Source organism: Arvicola amphibius, chromosome 5, assembly GCF_903992535.2.
Source record: "Arvicola amphibius chromosome 5, mArvAmp1.2, whole genome shotgun sequence".
NCBI lineage: Eukaryota > Metazoa > Chordata > Mammalia > Rodentia > Cricetidae > Arvicola > Arvicola amphibius.
In genome coordinates, this window is record NC_052051.1 from 45,215,095 (window position 1) to 45,237,840 (window position 22,746).

Sequence of the window (22,746 nt, forward strand, 5' to 3'; positions counted from 1 at the left end):
CAGTAGAACCTGAGGGTTAGTCCAGAGGCATTGCAACAGGACGGGGGCATGTCACAGAAACCACTCCTGAGAGTTACCCAGGTAACTAACTTATGGCTCAGTTAGGTGAAAGCTGCTTCTGGCTAGTCAGCTAAAGACCCAAAAAGTTTGGGACAAATAAATTTATTCTCCAAAAAAGTCAGACAACGAATGCCTTTGGTTTTACAAGCAGTTTAGGCTCTATGGTGACAGTTTACTCCTGTCCCCAGGGCACCGCAGGACAGTCAGTGAACAGGCCAGACGGGTTTCCAGTAAAACTTTACTTAGAAAAGCAGCAACCATTTGTTTCACAGTCCTCCGTGAGACGCAGAAGATAGCTTGGCTGCTAGAGGGGATGTAGTCCAGCTTGATCCTTCGTATGACAGGAACTTCCCAGAGTCTGATGTTGACCTGAGTTTGTATGTAGTGTCGGAGCAGCTTCTGGTCGGGTGGTGAGTGCAGAACTTGGGATGGACGGGGGCTGCTCTAGGAAAGGCTCAGCCGTCTGCCATAGGATGCACACAGGGTTCCCTGGCAAGCACTGTCCCTACTCTGGGCCCCTGGGAGCCTCTGTGCTCAGTTCCTGACCACCTGCCCGTCTCTGGAGATGGCCCAGTTGTAGTTCTTCGGGGAGTCCAGCGCTTCTTCTATCCGTGCCTCCAGGTTCTCGCGGGTGATGAAGTTTTTGGCCTCTTCCTATGGAAAGGGAAAGGTTAGCTACATGGGAGCTCCACCAGAGCCAGCGTTCTGCAGTTTACGGTCTCAGAGCCGGGCCTTTCTGAGCGCCATTCTCTCACAGAATAGTACTAGGTGACCTCGACCACCTATGCCTGTTTCTTGGCCAATCACCCATCAGATCTCTCAGCCAGAACCCAAGAACCAACCGTGACAACCTGCTGAGAGGGGGTGGACTCTCAAGCTTGTCAGGAGATCTTACACTGAAGAAAGCTTCCCTGTCTCAGTTATGGGTGTCCCTGACGTCTGGTTTCATGAGGCACTGACTATCCCCTGCGAGGGCAAACACTCCCTCCTTGTGCAGAGCGAGAAGACTCCCGGCGCTGCGCTCCCCGTAGTCCCCAGCGCCCACGCTCCGCCCACGCTCCCCACGACATTGGCCCACCTGCAGCTGGAGCACTTCTTGCTCTTTCAGTTGCACCCAGGCCTGTTTTTCCCGGGCCCGCTGGGCCTGGTCCTCGGCCTGTCGCAGCTCCTGGTCCCGTGCTTCCAGCTGCAACCTAGCTATCCTGAAAGGGGCGAGAGGCCGAGGGTGAGGGGGCCCGCGACTGGGCCTGGCCCCGAGCCAGCCCATCCAGCCCTTCACCCCCCGCACCTTAGCTGCTGCAGCCTCCGGTTCTCCTCCTGGTTCCAGGCCATGAGCGCCCGGTGCTCCGCCGCGGCCTCCCTCACCTTGCGCTCAGCCAGGACCCCGGACCGGGCCTCGTACGCCTTCCGGCGCACTTCCGACGCGAACTCTTGCCTGGGTGGGGACGGGCTTCAAGTCGGCACCCATCCTCCCTCCCCAACACTCCCGGGGGTGCCGATGGCCGCCTGCCCTTTCCACACACCTGAGCGCGCCCACGGTCTGCCGGTAGTGCCGATAGCGCTCGGTCAACACGAAGAATTCCGCGGGGTCCACTGCGGGCGGCATCTTCACGCGCCCAACCTTGGACTTGGCAGGCGGGTCGTGGCGGGTTTTGCGGCCGCGCGCGGGCAGGACCAGCACGGTCGAGGGCTGGCACCCGGGCCGCGGGGCCAGGCGCTTCAGGGCGCACAACATGACAGCAGCGGCCGGCGGCAAGCCCGGCCCGGAAGCGGCCGCGGAGCACCACGGAAGTCGCGCTCTCGCGGTCCCGCCCCCGCAAGGCGGAGCTTTTGCTGTCTGGCCTATCGCCTCCTCAGAGTCTCGGGGCGAGTGGGAGGGGCGGAGAACCTTGACGGACACCGCTAGACGGCAGCGTCACCCGCGTGTGACCCGCACACCACCGGACGCCCCACCTACCGGTTCCCAAGCCTGGACACCGCCCCCAAGCGTTTGGCTTTGCGACTGGCGAGCGGAGGCCTGCTTACCCTTTCGGACCGGATGCACTAAATTCTGAGCTTATAGCCACTTAAGTTAGGCTTACACGACCTTTTAGTAAGCGCCCTCCATTTGTAAACTTTAGGCTTACAAACTACAAACCATTCCCTTGCACTGTCCTGCCCTGTTGTGGTCTTGGGCAGCTCTGCGGTTGCCATAGTTCTCAGGATCAGTGACTGTTCTTCTGACCTTAACGGTGGTGACCCTTGTTCTTCACAACCTGACCCAGGGCCTGCCTAGCTTGAGAAATGCTGGCTTGACTGTCAAGAAACCTGAGGGACTCGGCTGCGACTCTTATTTATGAAGCTTTTTAGTACTCGTTCCTCTTCAACTGAATAAACAGTTGTTCAGTATTGCAGGAGACACGCTCCCGCCCCCGTACAGCAGGGGCTTCTCCCGTACAGGGCAGGCACCAACCACGCGCAAACACCTGTTTTCACACAGAGACCCTTAATATTAGGCCGGGAAGAAAAGTGAAAGTGCCTGAATCAGAACACAGCAACAAACGGCCTTGCAGAGAAAGGGGAGGTCTGTGTTAGAATTGTTAATTATGTGAACCAAAGAAGGCTTTTGGTTGCTGGACTCTGGTACTCATCCTTGGGAATTCCTTGGGAATGAATCTGGCGTAAGAAAGTGTCCTAGTAAGGGAACAGACCTTGATGGCTTAGCTTTAGGGATGTAATCTAAAGGGTTTTTAGCTAGGTGGAGGAAATGGGGGAGGGAGAAAGACAAGGCCAGCCAAAACCACATGCTCCAGTGGGCTAGCTAGAGTCCCTTCAAGTACTGTCAACACCAAATTCTGCAGAGAATAGCAGGCCATGGTCCTGTCCATCCACAGCACTTGGGAGGCGATGAGTGGCCTGGGCTGGCTTCAGTAGCTGACATTTTCTCAGAACAAAGGTTGCCTACATCCCACTCTCAACTTCCAGGCCAGTTTGGTGGAGGAGTCCCAGACAGCACTCTCTTCCTCTCAGGCTTGGGAGACCTATTGCCCATTTGATGCCAGAGGGTATTCAGGAGTCCTGGGGTGAGCTGGAGTCTTGCTTTCTTTGAGGGTGCCAGCCATGAGATCACAGCTGAGCCCCTGAGGGTACTACTGCCACTCTAGCCTGGAGTTGGCCACTGCAGGGCTGCTCTGAAGGTCAGGAGCCCTGCATTCCCACACATAGCCCATCCCTCCCCGTTTTTGAGAGAAGTCTCACTACATACTCTGGTGGCCTGGAGCTCACAATGTAGATAAGGCTCACAGAGGTCCACCTGACACTGCCTCCTAAGTGCAGGGATCAAAGGCATGTGTGTGTACCACATCCTTTTCAGGGTCACCCTAGCCAACCGACACCTCAGACAATTTCAGAGTCCAGGCCAAGAAAGTATTCCTGGGTGTAAGACATTTCCTAGAGACCCCCTATCCTTGTTAGCTCTGAAGTCCTCAGCTGGCCACGCCCACCCTACTTCTCTTGGGGGGGGTTTCCTAAGTGTAAGTGCGGAGAACAGAGACTTTAGGCCTAAAATGGATGAGCAGTGTGCAGACATTTTGATTGGCTGCAGCTAGAGGCTCTCTGCTCCCTGTCCCAGTGGCCTGTGGTGATGTGGACTGGTGTGCAGTGGTGACAGAAATATTTCCAGCTGCTGACCCTCCCATGTGCAGGCGGCAAGGACAGGAATAGACAGGATTGTTGAGGAAAGGAGGCTTTTCTGGGTAGATCATGGGAGAGGGACATGATATATGTACTTGGGATGAGCGGAGTAAGGGAAGCCTCATATACTAAGGGGTAAATTATGGGTGAGGTGTCGCTGGGTTGCTGCAGGACCCTATTCAGACAGTTCTAGGATTTAATGACCAGGAGCACCATTTCCTCTGCTGTCAAATCCAGTGACATCTTAAAAACAAACAAACAAACAAACAAACAAAAAAAACCTAAACAGGGTCCTACTTGATGGCTTTATATTTGCAACTTAGCCCAAGCTGGTCTTGAACTTGTAGTAATACTCCTGAATCTGTCTCCTGAGTGCTAGGTTTGTGTGCCACCAAGCCATGGTGCAGTGACATCTTGAAACAGGAGGTACAGGCTGCTACTCAAACCCCTCGCACAACAACCCACTTCCGTGAACAAATATGAAGTTGCTGCTGGATTTTAAGGTCATCAGACAAATGCTTGCCCACCTTAGATCTTCCCAAGTGTGATGGTCTGAAAGGCCCCCAAAGGGAGAGGCACTATTAGAAGGTGTGACTTTGTTGGAGGAAGTTTGACACTTTGGAGGCATGCTTTGAGGTCTCATACATGTTCAAGCCACACCCAGTGTCTCAAGTCTACTTCCTGTTGCCTGTGCGAGATGTAGATCTCTCGGCTCCCTCTCCAGCACCATATCTGCCTGCACACTGCCATGTCCTGTCATGATGATGATGGACTGAACCTCTGAACTGTAAGCAAGCCACCACAATTAAATGCTGTCCTTTGTAAGAGTTGCCATAGTCATGACGTCTTGTCACAGCAATAGATAGAAGGGATCTGAGGTTGAAACAGAAACACAATGGCACTGGAGAGATGGCCCTGCAGTGAGGTTAAATATTCCCAGCATCCACATCAGACAGCTCAAATCCCTGTAACTTCATTTCCCAGGGACACAATATTTTCTTCTGGCTTCTGAGGGAAACTCACATGTATGTGTGCATACAACACATTAAAAAAATGGTAAACCTGCAAGATGAGTAAAGGCACTTGCTGTCAAGTTTGAGGACATGAGATCAATCCCTGGAAGCCACATGGTGGAAGGAAAGACCCAACTCCTGCAAATTATTCTCTGATCTCCACACATGTATTCTACGGCATGCACACAGACACATACACTAAAAAATATTCAAAAACTCAAAATGGCTACAAGGTGGTCAAAAGGAGTGCAGTGCAGAGACCTTTCCCTGAACTTTTCATCTCTACTTACAGAGATAAGTTACCACATAGGCATGTTGGGAACAAATCCACAAGGAACTTTTTTTGGAAATCTTTTTCTTTTCTTGATAGGGGCTGGTCTTGAACTTCTGAGCCTCTTTGTTCCACCTCTTATATGTGGAGATGACCATGTGGTGTTACCACCATGACCACCTCATGCAGTGCAGGGAGTTAGATGCAGGACTTTGCACACACTAAGCAGGCATCTTGTCAACTGAGCGGCATCTCCAACCCAACGTTTTGGATTCTAACAACACCTCCTAAGGTTTGAGAACCACCAAGTGCCACTTTCGTCCCTTGACCTGAACACTGCAGTAAAATTTCAGAACTTATAATCACCCTGATTTGTGTAGATCGTGCCCCAATCCTATTTACATTTTCCAAAAATGTGCTTGCTTTCCTCCTCAATGTTACCTGCCTTTAATGGCAGGTGACCTGGGGAGCAATGGTGGCAAAGTGGAGTCAATGAAGTAGGATCTAAGTGGTAGGGCTCTAGGCAGTGCTGGAGGAAATGCTCGCTTCCATTCTGATCCCTCCCCCAACCCAGCTGTAGCTGATCTGCTAGAGTGTCATGGATGAATTGGTCACTCGTGCTCTTTCCACACAGTTGTGCTATGTGAGACACATTTTTCTCTGGACACACAGGAGTCCTTTGTGGGGTTTAAGCCCTGGTTAAAAAAGAAAAGTGAAGGAAAGGCTGAGGACTAAATCTATGGAAGGGGAGCAAAGAGTCGAGGTCATCCCTACTGGAAGACATCTATTAGCAAGCAGGTGTGTTTAACATTTGCCCAGCTGCACTATCCAGAATACTCCAGTATGCCCTGCTCAAGACTAGCCTCAGCAAGACAAGAGCAGCTTTCCCTGTTGGTAGATGGGACAGCTGCTACTGACATGATTTTTCGTGCTGTATTTACTGTGGGCTTGCTGACCCAATAGCCATTCTCCTCTTGGTCACATTGAGGCTAGTCTAAGGTACTGGAGGCCCGTTAGAGCTCCAGCCCCAGACGGACAGACTCACTTGAGGACTTACACTCACACTGTAGAGCTGCTCTGTGGTCCCATCTTAGCTCTTCAAATATTCTAGGATTCCTTCCATACATCTTCCTCTCCCTCTTGAATTTTTTTTTGTTTTTTGTTTTGATTTTTTGAGACAGGGTTCTTCTCTGCAACAGCCATAGCTTTGGCGGTCCTGGAACTTGCATTGTAGACCAGGCTGGCCTTGAACTCATAGAAATCTATCTGCCTCTGCCTCTCGAGTGCTGGGATTAGAGGTGTGCAGTGCATCACCATGCCTAGCTAAATTTTTTAATTCACTATTTTTTTTCTAGACAATGTCTCACTCTGTAGCTCTGGCTGTCCTGGAACTATGTAGACCAGGCTTCCCTTGAGCCCGCAGATATCCACCTGCCTCTGACTCCAAGAGCTGGGTTTAAAGGCACTTTGCCACTATGCCCAGTCTAAATATTTTTTTAGGCTTATTTATGTGTATAAGTGCTTTGCCTACATGTATGTATGTATGCATGTACATCATTTGCTTGACCAGTGCCCAAGGCAATCAGAAGAATCCCCTGGAACTAGATGGTTCTGAGCCATCATGTGAGTATTGGGAACAGATCCCACGTCCTCTGCAAGAGCAACAAATGTTCTTAACCACTGAGCTGTCTGTCTATCCCACATTTCTTCTTTTATATCAATATTATAAATATGTAGTACACAAGTAGGTTTCCTTTTCACAACCCTGTCTGGATTTGAAGGCCCCTGATGGCTTCAATAGACCTTTCTTTCCTATTTTTTCTTTTCTTTCTTTTTTTTTTTTTTTTGGTAGCCTTGACTGTCCTGGAACTCTACAGAGACCATGCTGGTCTTAAACTCAGAGATCCATGCGCCATCACTACCCGACTCTTACCTTTCCTTTCTACTCACCTAAATTCTCAGCACCCCTTGGGTTTAGTTAAGGTCCCCCTTTCCAAGCAGCCCCAAAGCATTTACTTCTGAATGTGCCTCTGTGGAACATACTAGGGCTTCTGCTGAAGCCTCTGAGGAGTGGAGGGCATGCCCACTTCTCCATCTGTGCCCTGTGACTGCAGGAACACCTGCTGTGCCGAGAACCTGCTTGTGATGCTGGGAGGTATGGGGAAAAATCTGCCACCCTTGCCAGCTCAAGTGAAGGCTAGATTTCCAAAATATCCCCAGGCAGCTACACGCCTGGGTTGTAGTCAGTGAAAACAGAAAGTGTAACTTGTGCTTCTGTTTGTAAAAATGAAGCTGCTTGCTTTCTGAGCTCCTTCCTATTCCACTTTGGTAGCAGTGGCCTACCTCTCATCATGGGGATGACAATTACATCCTCAGGACATTGGCATCAGAAAATGGAGGAACTGGCAGGGCATGCTGATGCATGCTTTTAATTACAGCTTGGGAGGCAGAGGTAGGTAGATCTCTGTGAGGTCAAAGCCAGCCTGGTCTACAGAGCGAGTTTCAGGTCAGTCCAGGCTAAACAGTTGAGACCATGTCTCAAAAAGCAAAACAAAGAAAGAGAAAGCAAGAAGATTGATGTAGTGGCAAGGTCTTACTTCCAAAACAGCCCTGGACAGCCATAGGCCTAGGTTCCAGCAGTGTCTATAATCCCTGACCAGTTCTCCTATCAAAAACAAAAAATAAAAAAACCCAAAAACCAACCAACCAAACAAAGAAAATGAAAATGGCCTTCAAAGGCTCCTATGTTCAAATACTTGGTCCCTAGCTGGTGGACCTGTTTGGAAAGGATCAGCAGGTTGTAGCCTTGTTGGAGGAGGTGTGTCACTGGGGCTGGGCTTTGAGGTTTCAAAAATCTGCGCCATTCCTAGTATCTCTCTCTGACTCGTGCTGGTAGATGTGGGCGCTCAGATACTGCTTCCACATTCCCGCCTGCCTACTGCATGCTCCACCATGACAGTCGGTCATAGATTCACCCCTGGAACTGTGAGGCCCAAATTGAATACTTTCTTCTATAAGTTGCCTTGCCACAGCAAGGAAGGCGACTAATCTGCCCTGCCTCAACAGCAAGCTGAAAGGAGACCCAACTCCTGAACAGTAGTGTGTTGTGGCATGTGTGTGCCCACATCTACACACAGAAGTAAATACATCTCCAGAAAACAATTGAAGATGTGTTCTGGAGAGAAACTCTAGAGAGGCCACATTGGCCTCTGCTCAAGTTCACACCAGCTCCTCTGCCGCTGGTGTTTCCCTTAGAGAAACTCAGTGAGAACCTAGTGTCCGTCCTGGGGAGCAAAGCTGGGTTGGTGGCTGGGATGACTACACTTGACAGAACAGCAGACCAGGGAACTGAATGACAGGGTTGTTCTAGCACCAGGAGAGCCCCAGTCTAATAAGGCTGCCCTGCCCAAGACAAAGGGACCAGCATCTCCTCAGGCAATCAAAAGTTTTTATTACCTGATGATCCCTAGTGTGGTGCCAGAGATACCGCTCTGGTCTCACTACGCCCCACGCTGGGGGTGGCTGATCCTGGGATGTGGTGGGAGACAGGGTGGACTGGAAGGATGGATATTTACAGCACAGGGAGGGGAGGTCTGCATGGGGATAGTCAGTGAGACGGCCATTTCCTCAAGAGCTCTGAGAACTTTGTGCTTTGTTCTAGTCGGCACCGAGCTACTTGGAATGAGATTTATGTTTGTCTTCTTTAGGAAAAGATGTTTAAAGCAAAAGAATAATCCAGCCCAATTTCCAGGCTGAGGATTTCATGATCTCAATCCAAATATCACACTATTTAATTCCCCAATAAAACACTGGAAAAAAGACTATCAGTGCTAACACATTTACATACAAAATCTCCACCTAATAAGTAATAGAAGCCTATGTGCCATTTCTAAAACAGTTATAAGATATATACAATTTGGGTATATTAACAAAACAGAATATTACAAAATATTAAAGGCAATTCTCCTGTCTGTGGGCCGCGTCACCTGTTACTTGAAGTTGGCATAGTCTGAGAAGGCATCGATGTACTCTTGCACCACCTTGTAGCAGAATTCATACTGTTCCTGAAGAACAAGCAGAGACAGGGAGGAAAACTCATCACCAAAGGGACTGCTGAAGCCCAGTTCCTAATGGACCCCTGCCTGCTTTTCAATTTGGAAATCTCACTATGTATCCTTGGCTGGCTTGGAACTCCTTGTATAGACCAGGCTGCCCAGAACTCACAGAGATCCATTTGCTTCCACTCCTGAGTGCTGGGAATAAAGGTGTGCACCACCACCCTGGCCTAACAGATCCAGTTTTTGAAATGGAAAACTGAGAGAAAAATGTTTGTGGACTACAGTGGATTTACAGACAGCTGAGCAGACATGTGAGGACAGTTCTAGGTCCTTCAGTCAGATGGAAGCATGTAAAGCCGAACATGCAGCATCTCAGGTGGCCCTCAGCTGGCTCAGGCTGTCAGGCTGAGATGAATCCTAACTCTGAAAGCTTCCTCTCCTCTCAGATCTCCTAAAACTCCTGTTTCACCTCAAACCTTTCTAGCCCCACAAGATTCAGAAAAACCTTTGTGGATATAGACTGTCAAGAGTCAGACCTCTGAATAGGAGGGGACAAGTAGAACAGGCAGGCACTCCTGCCCACTCCTTCCCACCAGAACCCAAAGCAGAGTACAAAGCCTGGGGTTTACTCAGGCATTCCTTTGCACATGTGCACGTGGGTATTTGGGTGTGGTTGTGCACCATAGGCCTGAGCATCAAGTAGGGAATTTTCCTCAATTGCTCTCACCTATCCCCTTGAGAAAAGGTCTGAACTAGAAGATGACTGTTTCAGCTTGGCTGGCTGGCTGGCCAGTGAGCTTTTGGAATCTGCCTGTGACTGGTCTCAGTGCTGGGGTTACAGATACAGAGAGCCATGCCCCGCCTTTTAGGTAGTTGTTAGGAATTTGAACTCAGGCTTGCATGCTTGGAGAACAAGTGCTGTTACCCACTGAACTATCTCCCCAGTCTCCAAACTCTGCCTTCTAACCTCCTCTATTCTTCTGGGTGACAGGCCGTGCTCCCACTCTGACCCTGCTTCCCAAGGCACTTCCTGTCTTCTGACTATGGGGCTTGCTCTGACGGCAGGCTCCTGACAGGGAAGAACTGTGGTTAGTGTTGTCACAGAAAGACGTGCAAACGTACCAGTGTCTGGACCATGTGTGGCCTCTGTAGCCGCAGGCTCTTGACAGTTTGGAAGACATCCAAAATTCCTTCAGCTTTCACACGCTCCAGGACGGTGCTCAAGGCACAAAAGGTCCCTGTCCGTCCTGCCCCGGCGCTGAAACAGAGCAGACACACTTACCACACCTGCTGTCTGTAGCTGTCTATCCTGAGGGGCAAGTGTAGTGAGGAGCAGATGCAGGCTGAGGCTGGTTCTGGGAAGATGAGTCATCCATGGAGCTGCCAGGGGAAGGTGTCAGTGGAACAGGAGACCCAAGCTCACCTCTGCCCTCTCAGCCTGGAGTCTTATGGGAGCAAAGCTCTGGAGAGGTGATTGATGGATTCCTGCTGCCATTCCTGTGTGCACTAAGGGCATGCTTGTGGAGCTGTGGTGACAACTTTCACGTACCCTGCCAGCTTGATCGCTTGCTGTCTACCTTCACTGACTAGGCTGTCTTCACCGACTGCCGAGTCACATTTTCTGCACTTGTATTTGCCGATTCCTTCCCATTCTTTCTAAGGGATTCAAACTTCCATCTTGACACGATCCCCTTTGTCCAATATTACCAGCTGATTCTCTTACCAGACACTGAGTACCTGCTCTATGACACGGACTATGAACTCAGTAGTCCTAGACAATAAGATATGCAATAAGCAAAGAGAAGGGGAAACAGAGCTCCAGGCAGGATGCTCAAGGAAGGCTCTCTGAAAGCAACACCACAGTGACAGTGACACACTATGGCTGGCTGGGAACAAGCCTTGGAGGAGGAGGAGGGTGCTGAAACGATGGACCGCTATCTGGTGTAGAAGGGAAGGGAGAACGGTAGGGATAGATTAGAGCCCAGGAGAATGCTGGGTACACCAAGCTGACTAGCAAGGAGACCTCACATCACACTGGGCCCCTGTTGGGAATTTAGGCCGGAGTGGTCTCATCTTACTGATTCTTTTTGTAAAAAAGCCTATATTTATTTGTGTATGAGGTAAATGTGAGTGTGTGGATGGGCTGCAGGGTATAAGGACACGTAGCACGGAGGCTAGAAGACAACTCTCAGAAGTTGGTTTTTGCCTTTCACCTTGTTGGGGCTGATTCTGTCTTGTTTCTACCACTGGCAGTCAACACCAGGCTGGCTGGCTTGAGGGCTTCTGGCCAGTTCTCCAGCTCAGTATCCTATTTCACTGTTGGAGTGCTGGGTTCATAGATGCAGGGATGCTGCAGCTGGCTTTCTATGTGGGTTCTCAGGCTTGCATGGCAAGTGCTTTTACCAGCAGACCATCTGGAGAGCTTGACCAGTGACTGAGATTTGGCAATGGACATCATGAGCAAAGGAGCTCAGATGGGCTACCGAAAAGCACTGTCTGCTGAACTGGGAGTCAGAGTCTGGGCCACAGATGTGGTAGAAACAGCACAGAGAAGGAATCGCTCATGAGGATAAAAACCACAAGAGAAGCTACTAAAGCATGTCATAGAGATGAGAGGCTTGAGTCCAGTGTGAAAAGCCAATGTCTCCAGCCATCTTGAGGCCACATATGTAATCCAAATGAGGGGAGCTATGCACACGCGCGCGCACACACACACACACACACTTCATAATATAACTGGAATGGGAAGAGAAGAACTTGGAAGTTAGTAGTGATTTTTTTTTTTAGCTGTTTTGCTATATATTCAAGGATAACCTTGAACTTCTAAACCTCCAGTCCCTACCTCCTGAGTGATGGGATCACAGGTCATGTGCCAACATGCTTGGTTTATGTGGTGAAAAAGCTACATCCTCAGCTCTACAGTAGGGGCAAATATTTTGAGAGGTCATTTTAAAAAATAAAATAAAATAAAAAAAACGGGTCTTACTACATAGCTCTAGTCAGCCTGGAACTCAGTAGGTAGACCAGGCTGGTCTTCAATTTACAGATAGATCTGTCTAGTTCTGCTTCCTGAGTGCTGGGATTAACTGTGTGCACCATGCCTGATGAGACTTCACTTTTAAGGGCATACCTCAGGATAAACTCTTTTTCCCCTGAGGGTGCTAGGGATTTCTCTCAGGGCCTTGAGCATGTTGACCAAGTGTTCTATTATATCACAGCCAATCGTCATTTTCTCCCTAAAGCTCCATCTGACATAGGAGTCACTTGCTGCCCCAAATAACCCTTCTTACCATTGTTCTCTTGTTGGTTATGTCAAGGTTACTACTGATTTGGACTCAAACCTGGGAGGCATACTTGACCTTTTCTCTGTTCTCAGTTTCACTGATTTTTTTCCCTAAAGATTTATTTATTATTTATGTATACAGTATTCTGCTTGCATGTATGCTTGCAGGCAAGAAGAGGGCACCAGATCTCATTACAGATGGCTGTGAGCCATCATGTGGTTGCTGGGAATTGAACTCGGGACCTCTGAAAGAGCAGCCAGTGTTCTTAACCTCTGAACCATCTCTTCAGTCCCTTCACTGATTTTTTTTTGTTGTTTGTTTTTTAAGACAAAGTTTCTCTGTGCAACAGTCCTAACTGACCTGGAACTTGCTCTGTATACCAGGATGGCCTTGAACACAGAAATTGGCCTGCCTCTGCCTCCCAAGTGCTGAGATTAAAGGCGTGCGCCACAGTCATAACACCTGGTTCTCTCACTGATCCTCCCCACCCCCAAACCATTCTTAAAATATCTTTTTTCTTTTCCCACACTTCAGGAGCCAGGCCTACACCCCCACATTACCTAACCCATCTCTCCAGTGTTGGCCTCTCTTGCTGCTCCCCTGAATGTGTCACTGTCCCATGCTTCCCTCAAGATCTGAGCATCAGCACTTCCTCAGCACAATTCAGACTCCAAAGTCCACGAAGATTACCCAGTCGTCTGGATCATCAAATGCCACAGTGCTCACCAGCACTGTTTCTGTCTCTCCTCATGGTCTGACCAAACTCCCCGTCAGACCCTCCCCCTCCCCCGCCCCAGGTTTCTTCTGGCTCACTGTGAGGTGGGGTCAGTAGTACCTGCAGTGCACGGTGATGGGGTGGTTCCCAGACTGCTGCTGCTGCTTCTGCACCGCTGCGATGATGTTGATCATGCCCTTCCCGTCACTGGGGATGCCCACCTCAGGCCAGCCATGGAAGTGGAACTGTCGGATCTGCCGACTCTTGTTCTCCTTTGGAAGAAGGGAGGTCAGGGAAGCAGTGGGAGCCCTGCTTCTCCCACGGGAGCAGCTCTGCCCAGTACCCATCCTGTCTTACCCTGGTGTTGGTGACCAGGAGGTCTCGGACAGTGTAGCTCTCACATTCCTCCTCCTTCTTCAGCTCAACTGTGATGTCTCCATAGGATACCAGGCCATCAGATGGCCAGTACTGGGCACACTTCTCCTGCAGGAACCAATGGACAGGTATGTGAGGGCAAGGGCTGGAATACTATATGTGGTAGAACAGCAGGATTACCCACAGTAGCTTGGCTCCTCACAGCAAGGGACCTTTTCTTCTGTCATTTATTTTTAGATTTATTTATGTATGACTGTTTTGCTTGCATGTATGCATGTATGTGCACGACCTGTGTGCCTGGGTCTTATTGTGTAGCTCTGGCTGGCCTGGAACTCATTAAGCACATCAGGTTGGCCTTGAAACTCACAGAAATCTATCCTTCTGTCTCCCAAGTGAATAAAGGTGTGTACTACCATGCTGGGCCCTTAGCGTCCTCTTAGCCCTTTAATGTGTAATAGTTAGAGGAACACCTGAGGTTGCTATCTTGAGCATTTCTATCCTTGTTAGCGGGCAGAACAAGCCAGTACCATCAGGCATTATAAGAGAATTAGATATCAAGGGCTAGGTATGGTGGCTCATGCATTCAGGAGGCAGAGGCAAAGAGAACTGTGAATTCAAGGCTGGCTTGGGCTACACAGTAAGATCTGTCTCAAAAAACCCAAACAACCAATGATCCAACCAATAAACAGGTACTCAAGATTATACCTAGAAGCTTTTAGGTCATAAAATCAGTTACTTACAGGGGTGGGGAAAGAAGATAGAGGCCCCGTCAAGGTAAGGTGGAGGAGGGGGATGGGAACAGCAAAAATGAAGCCTCTTCCAGCTGGCTAACGGGAGTAATGGGTTAAAGTGGTTTTATTTGGTTCTGACTGATCTGGGGGGCAGACTCATGCTATACGATCATCTTCAAGATGACAAAAGGTATTACAGGGAAGTGGGTAAGGTGCACTGATTGAAATAAATCTGGCGGCTTGAGGGGAGTAGGATTTAATGGATGTTATGAAGAGACGTTGTTTCAGGGTGAGATGATGTAAGGGGATTATCTTCACTTAGGCATTCCTCACTTGGTGAAAGTAAAAGGATTCTTCATTCAATTTCGCTCTCCATGTGGGCTCAACAACAATAAAAAATCAGAGATCAGCATGAAAGAAACAAAGTTAAATGCCCTGAGAGAAAGGGTCTATTAGAGAGCCAGTGGAACCAGAGGCGGCCTCTTGGTTGTGGGAGGGTGGTGGTGGAGGTTGTTATAGCAGCTGCATTTTAGTGGCTGCTGGGAGTTGACAGAAGGCAAAGGGGAGCTTCAGATCCGGGATCTACTGGGGTGACTCTGCTCTGATTCAAGGGGCAAGGACCTTTCTTAGGGGGTAAAACATGAGCCTAAGGAATCTAAGGAGATGGGTGGTGGTTGCCTTTAATCCCAGCACTCGGGAGGCAGAGGCAGGAGGATCTCAGTGAGTTCAAGGCCAGCCTGGTCTACAAAGCAAGTTCCAGGACAGGCTCCAAAGCTACACAGAGAAATCCTGTCCCAAAAAACCCCAACAAAACAAAACAAAACAAAACAAAAAGAATCTAGGAGGAGGCTCAGGCTAAAAATACCTAGGGATCTTGCTGGGATGGAGATATGACTAGGCCAGCGGAGAACACAGTGCCATGAAGACAATGAAGACGCGGAGAGCAGGAGAGTGAGGTAAGACTGGCAGGCCAGCAATGGCGCACATTCCCAGAATTCCAGCATTGGGGTGGTGAGGCAAAAGCATCCTGCTTTTTCTTCTCACCCACCCGCTCCCCGAAACAAGGGCTCACTATTTCACTTGCCAGACACAGAGGAAGCAAGATAAGAATGTCTTACTGAGAAAAGGCACCAACCATGTACCTAAACATAGATAAGAATTATGGGTTAATTTAATTGAGTTGTAAGAACTATTTAGTAAAAAACCTGAGCAATAGGCCAAACTGTCTAATTAATCTAAACCTCCATGTGATTATTTGGGACTGAATGGCTACAGGACTGGGCAGAGCAGAAACTTCTGTCTACAGAGCTCATCCTGAGACACATGAGATCTGGCCTATGAACAAACAAACAAGTGAGGTGAGGAGGGAGGGCTGAACCCAAGTTTGGGAACTATTTGTCACCACTCCATGGTCCTAAATTGCACGCACATGGGTATTTTTAGTAAGATATCTACAAACTCAAGCATGACTTTAAGATAAGGAGTGACATGAGTACATTTCTAATTTTCAAAAAGGCAACGCTTGGCTGCCAAATGAAGAACTAAGGTTTGGGCAGGACACAGAAAGAGTGATGTCAGGCTACTTGAGGTGAGGCCCTCTGCTGGCAGGATGCATGGGGGGGCATCACTAATGTCCCGCATGTCTGTACCTCACCATGTCAGAGATAATGGTGAGCAGCAGTAGCTAAGCTGTAAGAAAGTGGGCATGCTCGGCAGCTATCAGGACTCACCGTGGAAGGGTGGGGAGGACGGTAGCTCTAGACTTGTGACGAGAGCAAATAGGGGAATAGTGCACTTATTTAAGATGGTATGGTAGTTTGGTCTCATATATGCTCAATCCACGCCCAGTGTCTCTGACCACTTCCTGTTGCCTGCTCAAGATGTAGAACTCTCAGCTTCCTCTCCAGAATCTACCTTCATGCCACCATGATAATGGACTAAACATTTGAAAATGTAAGCCACCCCAACTAAATGTTTTCTCCTTTATACGAGTTGTCATGGTCATGAATCTCTTCACAGGATGGGTTCAGAGTTGGTGAGTGATGATTCTCTTATATCTGCCTCCCAAGTGCTGGGACTACAGGTGTGTGCTGCCTTGCCAGGGTAAAGAGTTCTGCGTATAAAAGAATACTTATTCATTACTGTGTTCCATATGGGCACATGGGGTGCACATGGAGGCAGAGAACAACTTGTAGGAGTCGGTTCTCTCCTTCCACTATGTGGGGCTTGTGGACAGGACTCAGATAGTTAGGCTTGTGGCAAGCACCTTTATCCACTGAGCCATCTCACTAACCCCAGAGGGCTTTTTATAAGAGATATAGAAATTAGATTTGTCAAAGGCACTTTCTAAAAAAAAAAAAGTGGTTTTTTTGTGCATATATAAGTGTGCACAGGAGGAGGCTAGAAGAAGGGCATCATGTGTCCTTTTACTTCTTACTTATTCCTTTGAGGCAAGGTCTCTCCCTGAACCCAGGCTTTCTCAGTGAGGATGGAAACCAGAAAGCCCCAGCAATCCTGACTCTCCCCACTGGAGGCAAGGTTACAGAACTGTGCAAAATTCCTTGTTCATTGCATGGGTGCTGGGATCCAAAGCTGGTCTTCTCGATTGTGCAGCAAGTAGCCATCTCTCCAACATTTCAAAGGTTTTTTATTTTGGTATGCAGTCCTCTTTTTTTTTTTAATTTTTTATGGTTTATTTAACTTTTATTTTATGTGCAATGGTGTGAAGGTGTCAGATCCTTTGCAACTGGATCTTCAGACAGCTGTGAGCTGCCATGTGGGTGCTGGGAATTGAACCCGGGTTCTCTGGAAGAGCAGTCAGTGCTCTTAACCACTGAGCCATCTCTCCAGTCCCCCAGTCCTAACTCTTTACTGTAGCTTAGAAATAACTGTTACCAGGCCACACTAGCTTCTCTAGGCTCACTCTAATGATTCTGATCCCTGCTAAGATACACAGAGAACCACCTGTTTACTATAGTGCACAACCTTGATGCAAAGAGTCTTCAAAAAATAGCACTATGGGAACTCAGCCTGAAATAAGGGACGGAAAATGAAATTAGGGATGCCCTGTAGAGGCTGCATGATCAGGAATAGAGAGTGGGGAACAATTTCCTACACTGAGGAGCTGATCTAGGGCATCTCTGAGGTCCTGTATAGTTGGAGTGTCAGACAACACTACTTTTAAACTGGCTTTATGTCTTTTTTCCTTTAAAAAGAAACCACCTTAAGTATGTGCTATAAAGCTGCTGGCCCTGCGCTGGGGCCATTCTCTATTCCTGTCCCTAGTCCTGAAAAAAATCCCTTGATATATTTTTTTTAGTTTTAATTGTCTTTGAGTCAGGGTCTCATTACGCAGCCCTGGCTGGCTTAGAACTTGCTCAATCTCATAAAGATTCTCCTGCCTCTGCCACTGCCGCCACAGTACTGGGATTAAAGTGTGCACACCTCCATATCTGGCTCAAATTCTTTTTTTAAAATTTATTTGTTTTCTTTTACTTTGTATTTCTTAAATTTCATGAGCCTGTGTTAAAGACATTCAGAGACTTCTACTTCAGAGCCCTGGCCTGGCTATACAACTTCTTTCCACTGGCTTTGCACTCCTGGAGGAGGATGGAGAGGTGTGTAAAGGCTAGTCTGAGAGGCTGGATAGGGTAGAAAAGTGAAATGGTGGAAATGTCTGGAAATAACTGGAGGTTCAGGCTTCTCTGCTTCTCCAGTCCTATTGATATGCCAGGACATGGTTAAAGAAAGATCCAGGTATACCTTATAGTCGCCCCCAACCTTTTTGTTTCTCATAGCCCAGGGGTCTTGAGCTCACCTGGCCTCTCTCTTCCAGTTCTGTTAGCATTACGATGGAGCAGGACTTCCATTCCCAGATCATTCGCCAGAAGTCCTCAATTGTGTGGAGAAGAGGGCCCTGGCTGGCAATGTAGGAGTCTTTCTGCCGGTAGCCCTGAATGTCAGTTATTACAGAGGTTGGTCAAGGAGGGGGAGTGTAAAGACAAGTGACAGGGACTGCCTGGAGGCACAGGGATTCCAGAACGAGCTCTCTGACCCAGGATCATCCCAGGGGAAAGGAAGCAGGGGGACGGAGTTAGGAGGAAGACAGTGGAAACAGGAAAGATTAGATCAGTCTCAGATTCGTGGACACGGTTATGTTATAAATATCTAGAAATACGTAGGACGTCTCCTTTACATTCTGTTCTTTGTGGTTAGACAGGCCTAGTACAGGATGGGCAGGTAGGAGTGAGTTCAGTAGCTGTTGATCGACTTAAAGATGTTTTTCTCGAGCAGTTATGTGGGGAGGTACTAGAAGCCCCATGGGACAGATTCAGGGGACAGACCCATCACTTACATCGATGAAGGATGCGTTCACATAGTCTGTGTTCTCTTCACCGCGTTTGACTGGAATGATTACTCTGTTAAATTCATCTGCAAGGAGGACAGTGAATGGCTTGCAGCTTACCAACGTTCACTCCCCGGCCAACCTCACAAGGCAGCGGGGCACAGATATCAATGTTTCTTTGGCTTTTATGCTTTTTATTTCCTGAAACCACCTCGAGGAACAAGAGGCAGTGCTGTGACTCTTGGCTTCAGGTCAATCACTGCACTGAGAGCTGGAGCAGTGCGACTCGGGTGGGGAGGGGTGCTTACACGGAATGATCTGTAAAACCCGGTTCTTCTTCATGTTGGCTGGAAGGTTTCCAGTGCGCATCTTGTCATTCTGGATTTTGATTGAAGTTAACTTCTGAATGAAGTAAGAAGTGAGACACTATTATTCCCAGCAAATGAAGAAAAAAAAGAAGACTCTTGCTACTCACTAGGACTATTCTGCCAAGTCCCCTGACTGCATTTTCTCTTCCCTGTACTGCTCTATTTCCCTTTCTACACGTAATTCTCCTATTTTTAAGTTTTGTAAGAAGTCAAAAGTATCTGAAAAGCAATGCCTTCTAGGCTTCTGTGGAACCTCCTGAGACTCTTCTGGCCTTGACTTTCTGGGCTACTCTTCTGCCATAGAAAAAAATAATCAAACTTTATTATCCCTTCCTGGTTCTGAGATTGTTTCTTTGTGTGTATGGGTGTTCCGTGTGTGCACATACATAGGCCAGAGGCTGATGCTGTGCATCCCACCTTATCACTCCCTACCTTATTTTCTGAGACAGCGTTCTCTCATGTAACGTGCTGTTGGTTGTGTGGCCAGAGACTGCCCCCTTACTCACCTCTGTTCCCCAGTGGTGGGGTTACAGGCACTGCCACCATGCCTAATTTTCACATGGGTACTGAACATCTAAACTGGGGTTGTCATGCTTGTGCAGCATGCACTTTGCCCACAAAACCATCTCCCCAGCCCTTAAGCTTGTTTCTGGATTCTGCTATCAGAGTAGCTCACACATCAGCAGTCAAGCACACCTGCAGGCACTAAGGACTGCTGTAAGTGAATGGTTCTCTGCACACCCACGTCTGCTCCTGGCCTCTGAGAGCACACCGTATTACCTTTTCTTTTCAGACAGGGTCTCTCTACACAGCCCTGCCTGTTTTGAAATTTACTATGTACAGCAGGCTGGCCTCCAACTCACAGAGATTCACTTGCCTCTGTCTCCTGAGTGCTGGGATTAATGGAGTGTACCACCACTCCTGGCTCCATTCCATTTTTAAAATTTTGACATAAGAGTCCTGTAAGCATCCTGCCTCAGCTTCTCAAATAGCTGTAATTCCTAGGCTCAGCTTAGGCATCAGTACTTCTTCACCTTTTTTTGTTTGTTTTTTGAGATAGGGTCTTTTTACACAGTTCTGACTGTCCTGGAGTTTGCCATGTAGATAAGGCTGGCTTCAAACTCATAGGGATCCCCTTGTCTCCACTGCAGATAAAAACCATGCAGCTTTTCGGAGAGCACTTCTTCTTGATGAGACTGATGAGAGTGGAACCTGCTCTGGACACCAGGCTGGCCTCAGACTCACAGAGACCCGCCTGCCTCCATCCCCCAAATGCTGGGATTGAAGGCAGGGACCACCAATGCCCAGCCCAAAAGACTTTTTACCTGGCCCTTACATTGCTATACATTATAATCACCGATTCATTTTCCTTAAAGACAGTTCTAACAAGCAAGACTGTACAGTTCTGATCCATTCAACTATCACTAGCTGTGGTACACACAGAATTAGCATCTTTCCTAGATTGTTTTCTCCAGCTGTGTGGTTCCTTTAGTCTGGAGGTTGCCCAGCTTCAACTCACCTTAAATTCTTCTTCTAATCCATTGTTGCTAGTTCCTGGGATCTTGTTATAAATTTTTTGCAGGTGGGTGTCCAGAGAAGTCACTTCCAGTTCTGTATCCCCATACAGATAATGCTCCAGAAGGGCCTGGTATATGAAAACGTACTGCATCTGAAATACAGATCATACAGGAGTCTGAGCCACAAACAGCCTGGCCCTGGTGGCACCAGATCACTCCTAGTGCCTTCTTTACTCAGTCTACTTTTCCTTTGATTTTTGCAGGGATAAAGTGATTCATTCACACTGTCCTAACACAGTGAAGCAGAACTCGAAATGCATGAGTTCCCCTGGGGGTGCTTAGCTTGGGAGACAGGGTCCTGGACTGCCAGATTCCAGAGTCTGTCAGAAAATGGACACACGCAAAGGCTGTGAAAGTCTGCAAGATCTTTGACTCCAGCCTGCCTCCACCCCACATCTGTGCCATGACCACAGATCCATCTCACTTTTGCTCTTGGATTTGGCTGCATAATGACTGAAGTCCCTGGCATGCTTGCATTCATTAAAATCTATTCTCTTATCCATAAGGTCCAGTGGAAATGACAGTTACCTTCCTGTTTCCCCCAGCCATAAAGCTACAACCTCCTCCTCTATGCATTATTTCTTTATCTTTCATTTCTTTTTTCTTCTTTTTTTCTTTTTGGGTTTCTCTATGTAACAGTCCTAGTTGTCTTGGAACTCACTTCCAGGATGGCTTCAAATTCAGAGATCTGCCTACCTCTGCCTCCCAAGTGCTGGAATTAAAGGTGTGTGCCATCACCATGCCCGGGATTTTATTTTTTAAATATTTTATTGATTTTATGTGTATGAGTGTTTTGTCTCATGTATGTATAAGTACCATGTGCTTATACATACCACCATAAGAGGGTGTTGGATCTCTGGAATTGGAATTATAGATGGCTGTTTAGCTACCAAGTGGATGCTGGAAACTAAACCTAGGTCCTCTGGAAGAGCAACTAGTGCTCTTAATCTCTGAATCACCTCTCCAGCTCCCATGCTTGGTTTCTTTAAATATGAGACAGAAGGAAAGAACTAACTTGTACTTTGTCCTCTGACCAACCCATGTATTCCATATTATAAGCACGTGCACATGCACATGGATACACACTATGCGATGTTTATGTGAACTGGAGTCGTCAGAGTAGGCATATGTCCTGGCATTAGAAAGCCCTTCCCTTGCCCTGCCCATGGATCACTCACGTCGGTCTGTACCATCTGGCAGCGCTGGGCCCGGATCCGGCTCACAAAACCATAGACATCCACTTTCCGCTCTGAATGCATCATGTCCAGCATGGCATCGATGACGACAAATGTACCAGTGCGCCCTACACCTGCACTGTAGCCAGAGCAAGGCGTTAGTGGATGAGGACAGGTGTAACTTGTGGGGGCAGACAGGGAAGGGTGGCACAGCCTCAGGCTTTCTACAGGTAGCTAAATTCTAATTCCCAAGGGGGTAGAACTGGCACAGCCCTCGAGCCAATAATCCTACTGTACTAGAATTCCTGGTCTCTGGCTATCAGGGCCCGGGTACCCTGATACTTATAAGGGTTACAAGGGGCAAGGGTACAGAGCCAACACTTGACCTAGTTGCTTGGCTTCCTAGCTGAGTCTCCACTCCTAGTCTTGGAGAGCTGGCCTACTAGGAAGAAAGGTGCTTTAACTCCAACAAGTATGATAGCAAAGTAGATTTACCTCATGTACTGTCAGGAGTATATGCTGAAAATAATGGGGACCACTGAACAAATTCTCCTATAACTACAAATACGGCTCCTACAGGTAAGACACAGGCTCTGGCTCAAATCTTCCTCCACAGTTATTTTAGAGCCATAGTGAGTTGCCTAATTCCTGTCTTTCCACAAATCACATTTTCTACCCCAGACTAGAATTTGAAGATTCTCTCTGACTGAGGCCTGGGGTCCCAGCTATGCATTTCTTCTGTGTCAGCCTCCTTGGTCAGGGTCCCTGTGCTGTTCCCTTGCTCTGTCCCGGGGGGCAGAAAGTGGGCAAGGGTCAGGCCACACTGACCTGCAGTGGACCACGATAGCCCCTGCATACTGAGGGTTACAGGCTTTCACCTTCTTGAGAAACTTGAGCATGCCAATTGGGGTGAAAGGTACCCCAAAGTCTGGCCAGCTGGTAAAATGGAACTGAGTGATGAGGCGCTGTGGTTTTCTGTTGGTCACGTCGCCCACCTGTGAAGTGAGGAGATTCTGTGTGTTTGTTTTGATAACCGGAGGAGGGCAGCACAAGGGTAGGGAAGGTTAGGAGTGGTTGTCAGGATGACAGAAAAGTGAGGAGG

The 22,746-nt window shown here is 48.3% G+C and overlaps 2 protein-coding genes across 4 annotated transcripts in view; both read right to left on the minus strand.

Moving 5' to 3' along the window:
- Window positions 1–284: 284 nt before the first annotated feature.
- Mrps26 (mitochondrial ribosomal protein S26) lies at window positions 285–1,845 on the minus strand. The gene is made up of 4 exons (XM_038330719.2): window positions 1,584–1,845; window positions 1,349–1,495; window positions 1,139–1,262; window positions 285–714 (listed from the first exon to the last, which is right to left on the minus strand). The coding sequence occupies exons 1-4, from the start codon at window positions 1,793–1,795 to the stop codon at window positions 595–597; spliced, it is 603 nt and encodes a 200-aa protein (XP_038186647.1). The 5' UTR covers window positions 1,796–1,845; the 3' UTR covers window positions 285–594.
- A 6,599-nt stretch (window positions 1,846–8,444) lies between these two features.
- Window positions 8,445–22,746, minus strand: part of Ptpra (protein tyrosine phosphatase receptor type A) — a 101,183-nt gene continuing 86,881 nt past the window's right edge. For all 3 annotated transcript variants that reach the window (XM_038330234.1, XM_038330233.1, XM_038330235.1), the window contains 10 exons: window positions 22,473–22,639; window positions 21,648–21,783; window positions 20,412–20,561; window positions 18,833–18,926; window positions 18,534–18,610; window positions 17,997–18,131; window positions 13,431–13,556; window positions 13,194–13,345; window positions 10,197–10,332; window positions 8,445–9,080 (listed from right to left, as the gene is read on the minus strand). In XM_038330234.1, the coding sequence (XP_038186162.1) occupies window positions 9,006–9,080; window positions 10,197–10,332; window positions 13,194–13,345; window positions 13,431–13,556; window positions 17,997–18,131; window positions 18,534–18,610; window positions 18,833–18,926; window positions 20,412–20,561; window positions 21,648–21,783; window positions 22,473–22,639 (1,248 nt within the window). In that variant the 3' untranslated portion in view covers window positions 8,445–9,005. The remainder of the gene's footprint in view (window positions 9,081–10,196; window positions 10,333–13,193; window positions 13,346–13,430; window positions 13,557–17,996; window positions 18,132–18,533; window positions 18,611–18,832; window positions 18,927–20,411; window positions 20,562–21,647; window positions 21,784–22,472; window positions 22,640–22,746) is intronic.

Excerpts from the sequence above, each read along its gene's own strand:
- Mrps26 (XM_038330719.2), bottom strand. The coding sequence starts at position 1,795 with ATGTTGTGCGCCCTGAAGCGCCTGGCCCCGCGGCCCGGGTGCCAGCCC. Across the intron at positions 1,496-1,583 it reads CAGACCGTGGGCGCGCTCAG|GCAAGAGTTCGCGTCGGAAG; the intron begins GTGTGTGGAAAG and ends GTCCCCACCCAG. Across the intron at positions 715-1,138 it reads AAGAAGTGCTCCAGCTGCAG|GAAGAGGCCAAAAACTTCAT; the intron begins GTGGGCCAATGT and ends CCCTTTCCATAG.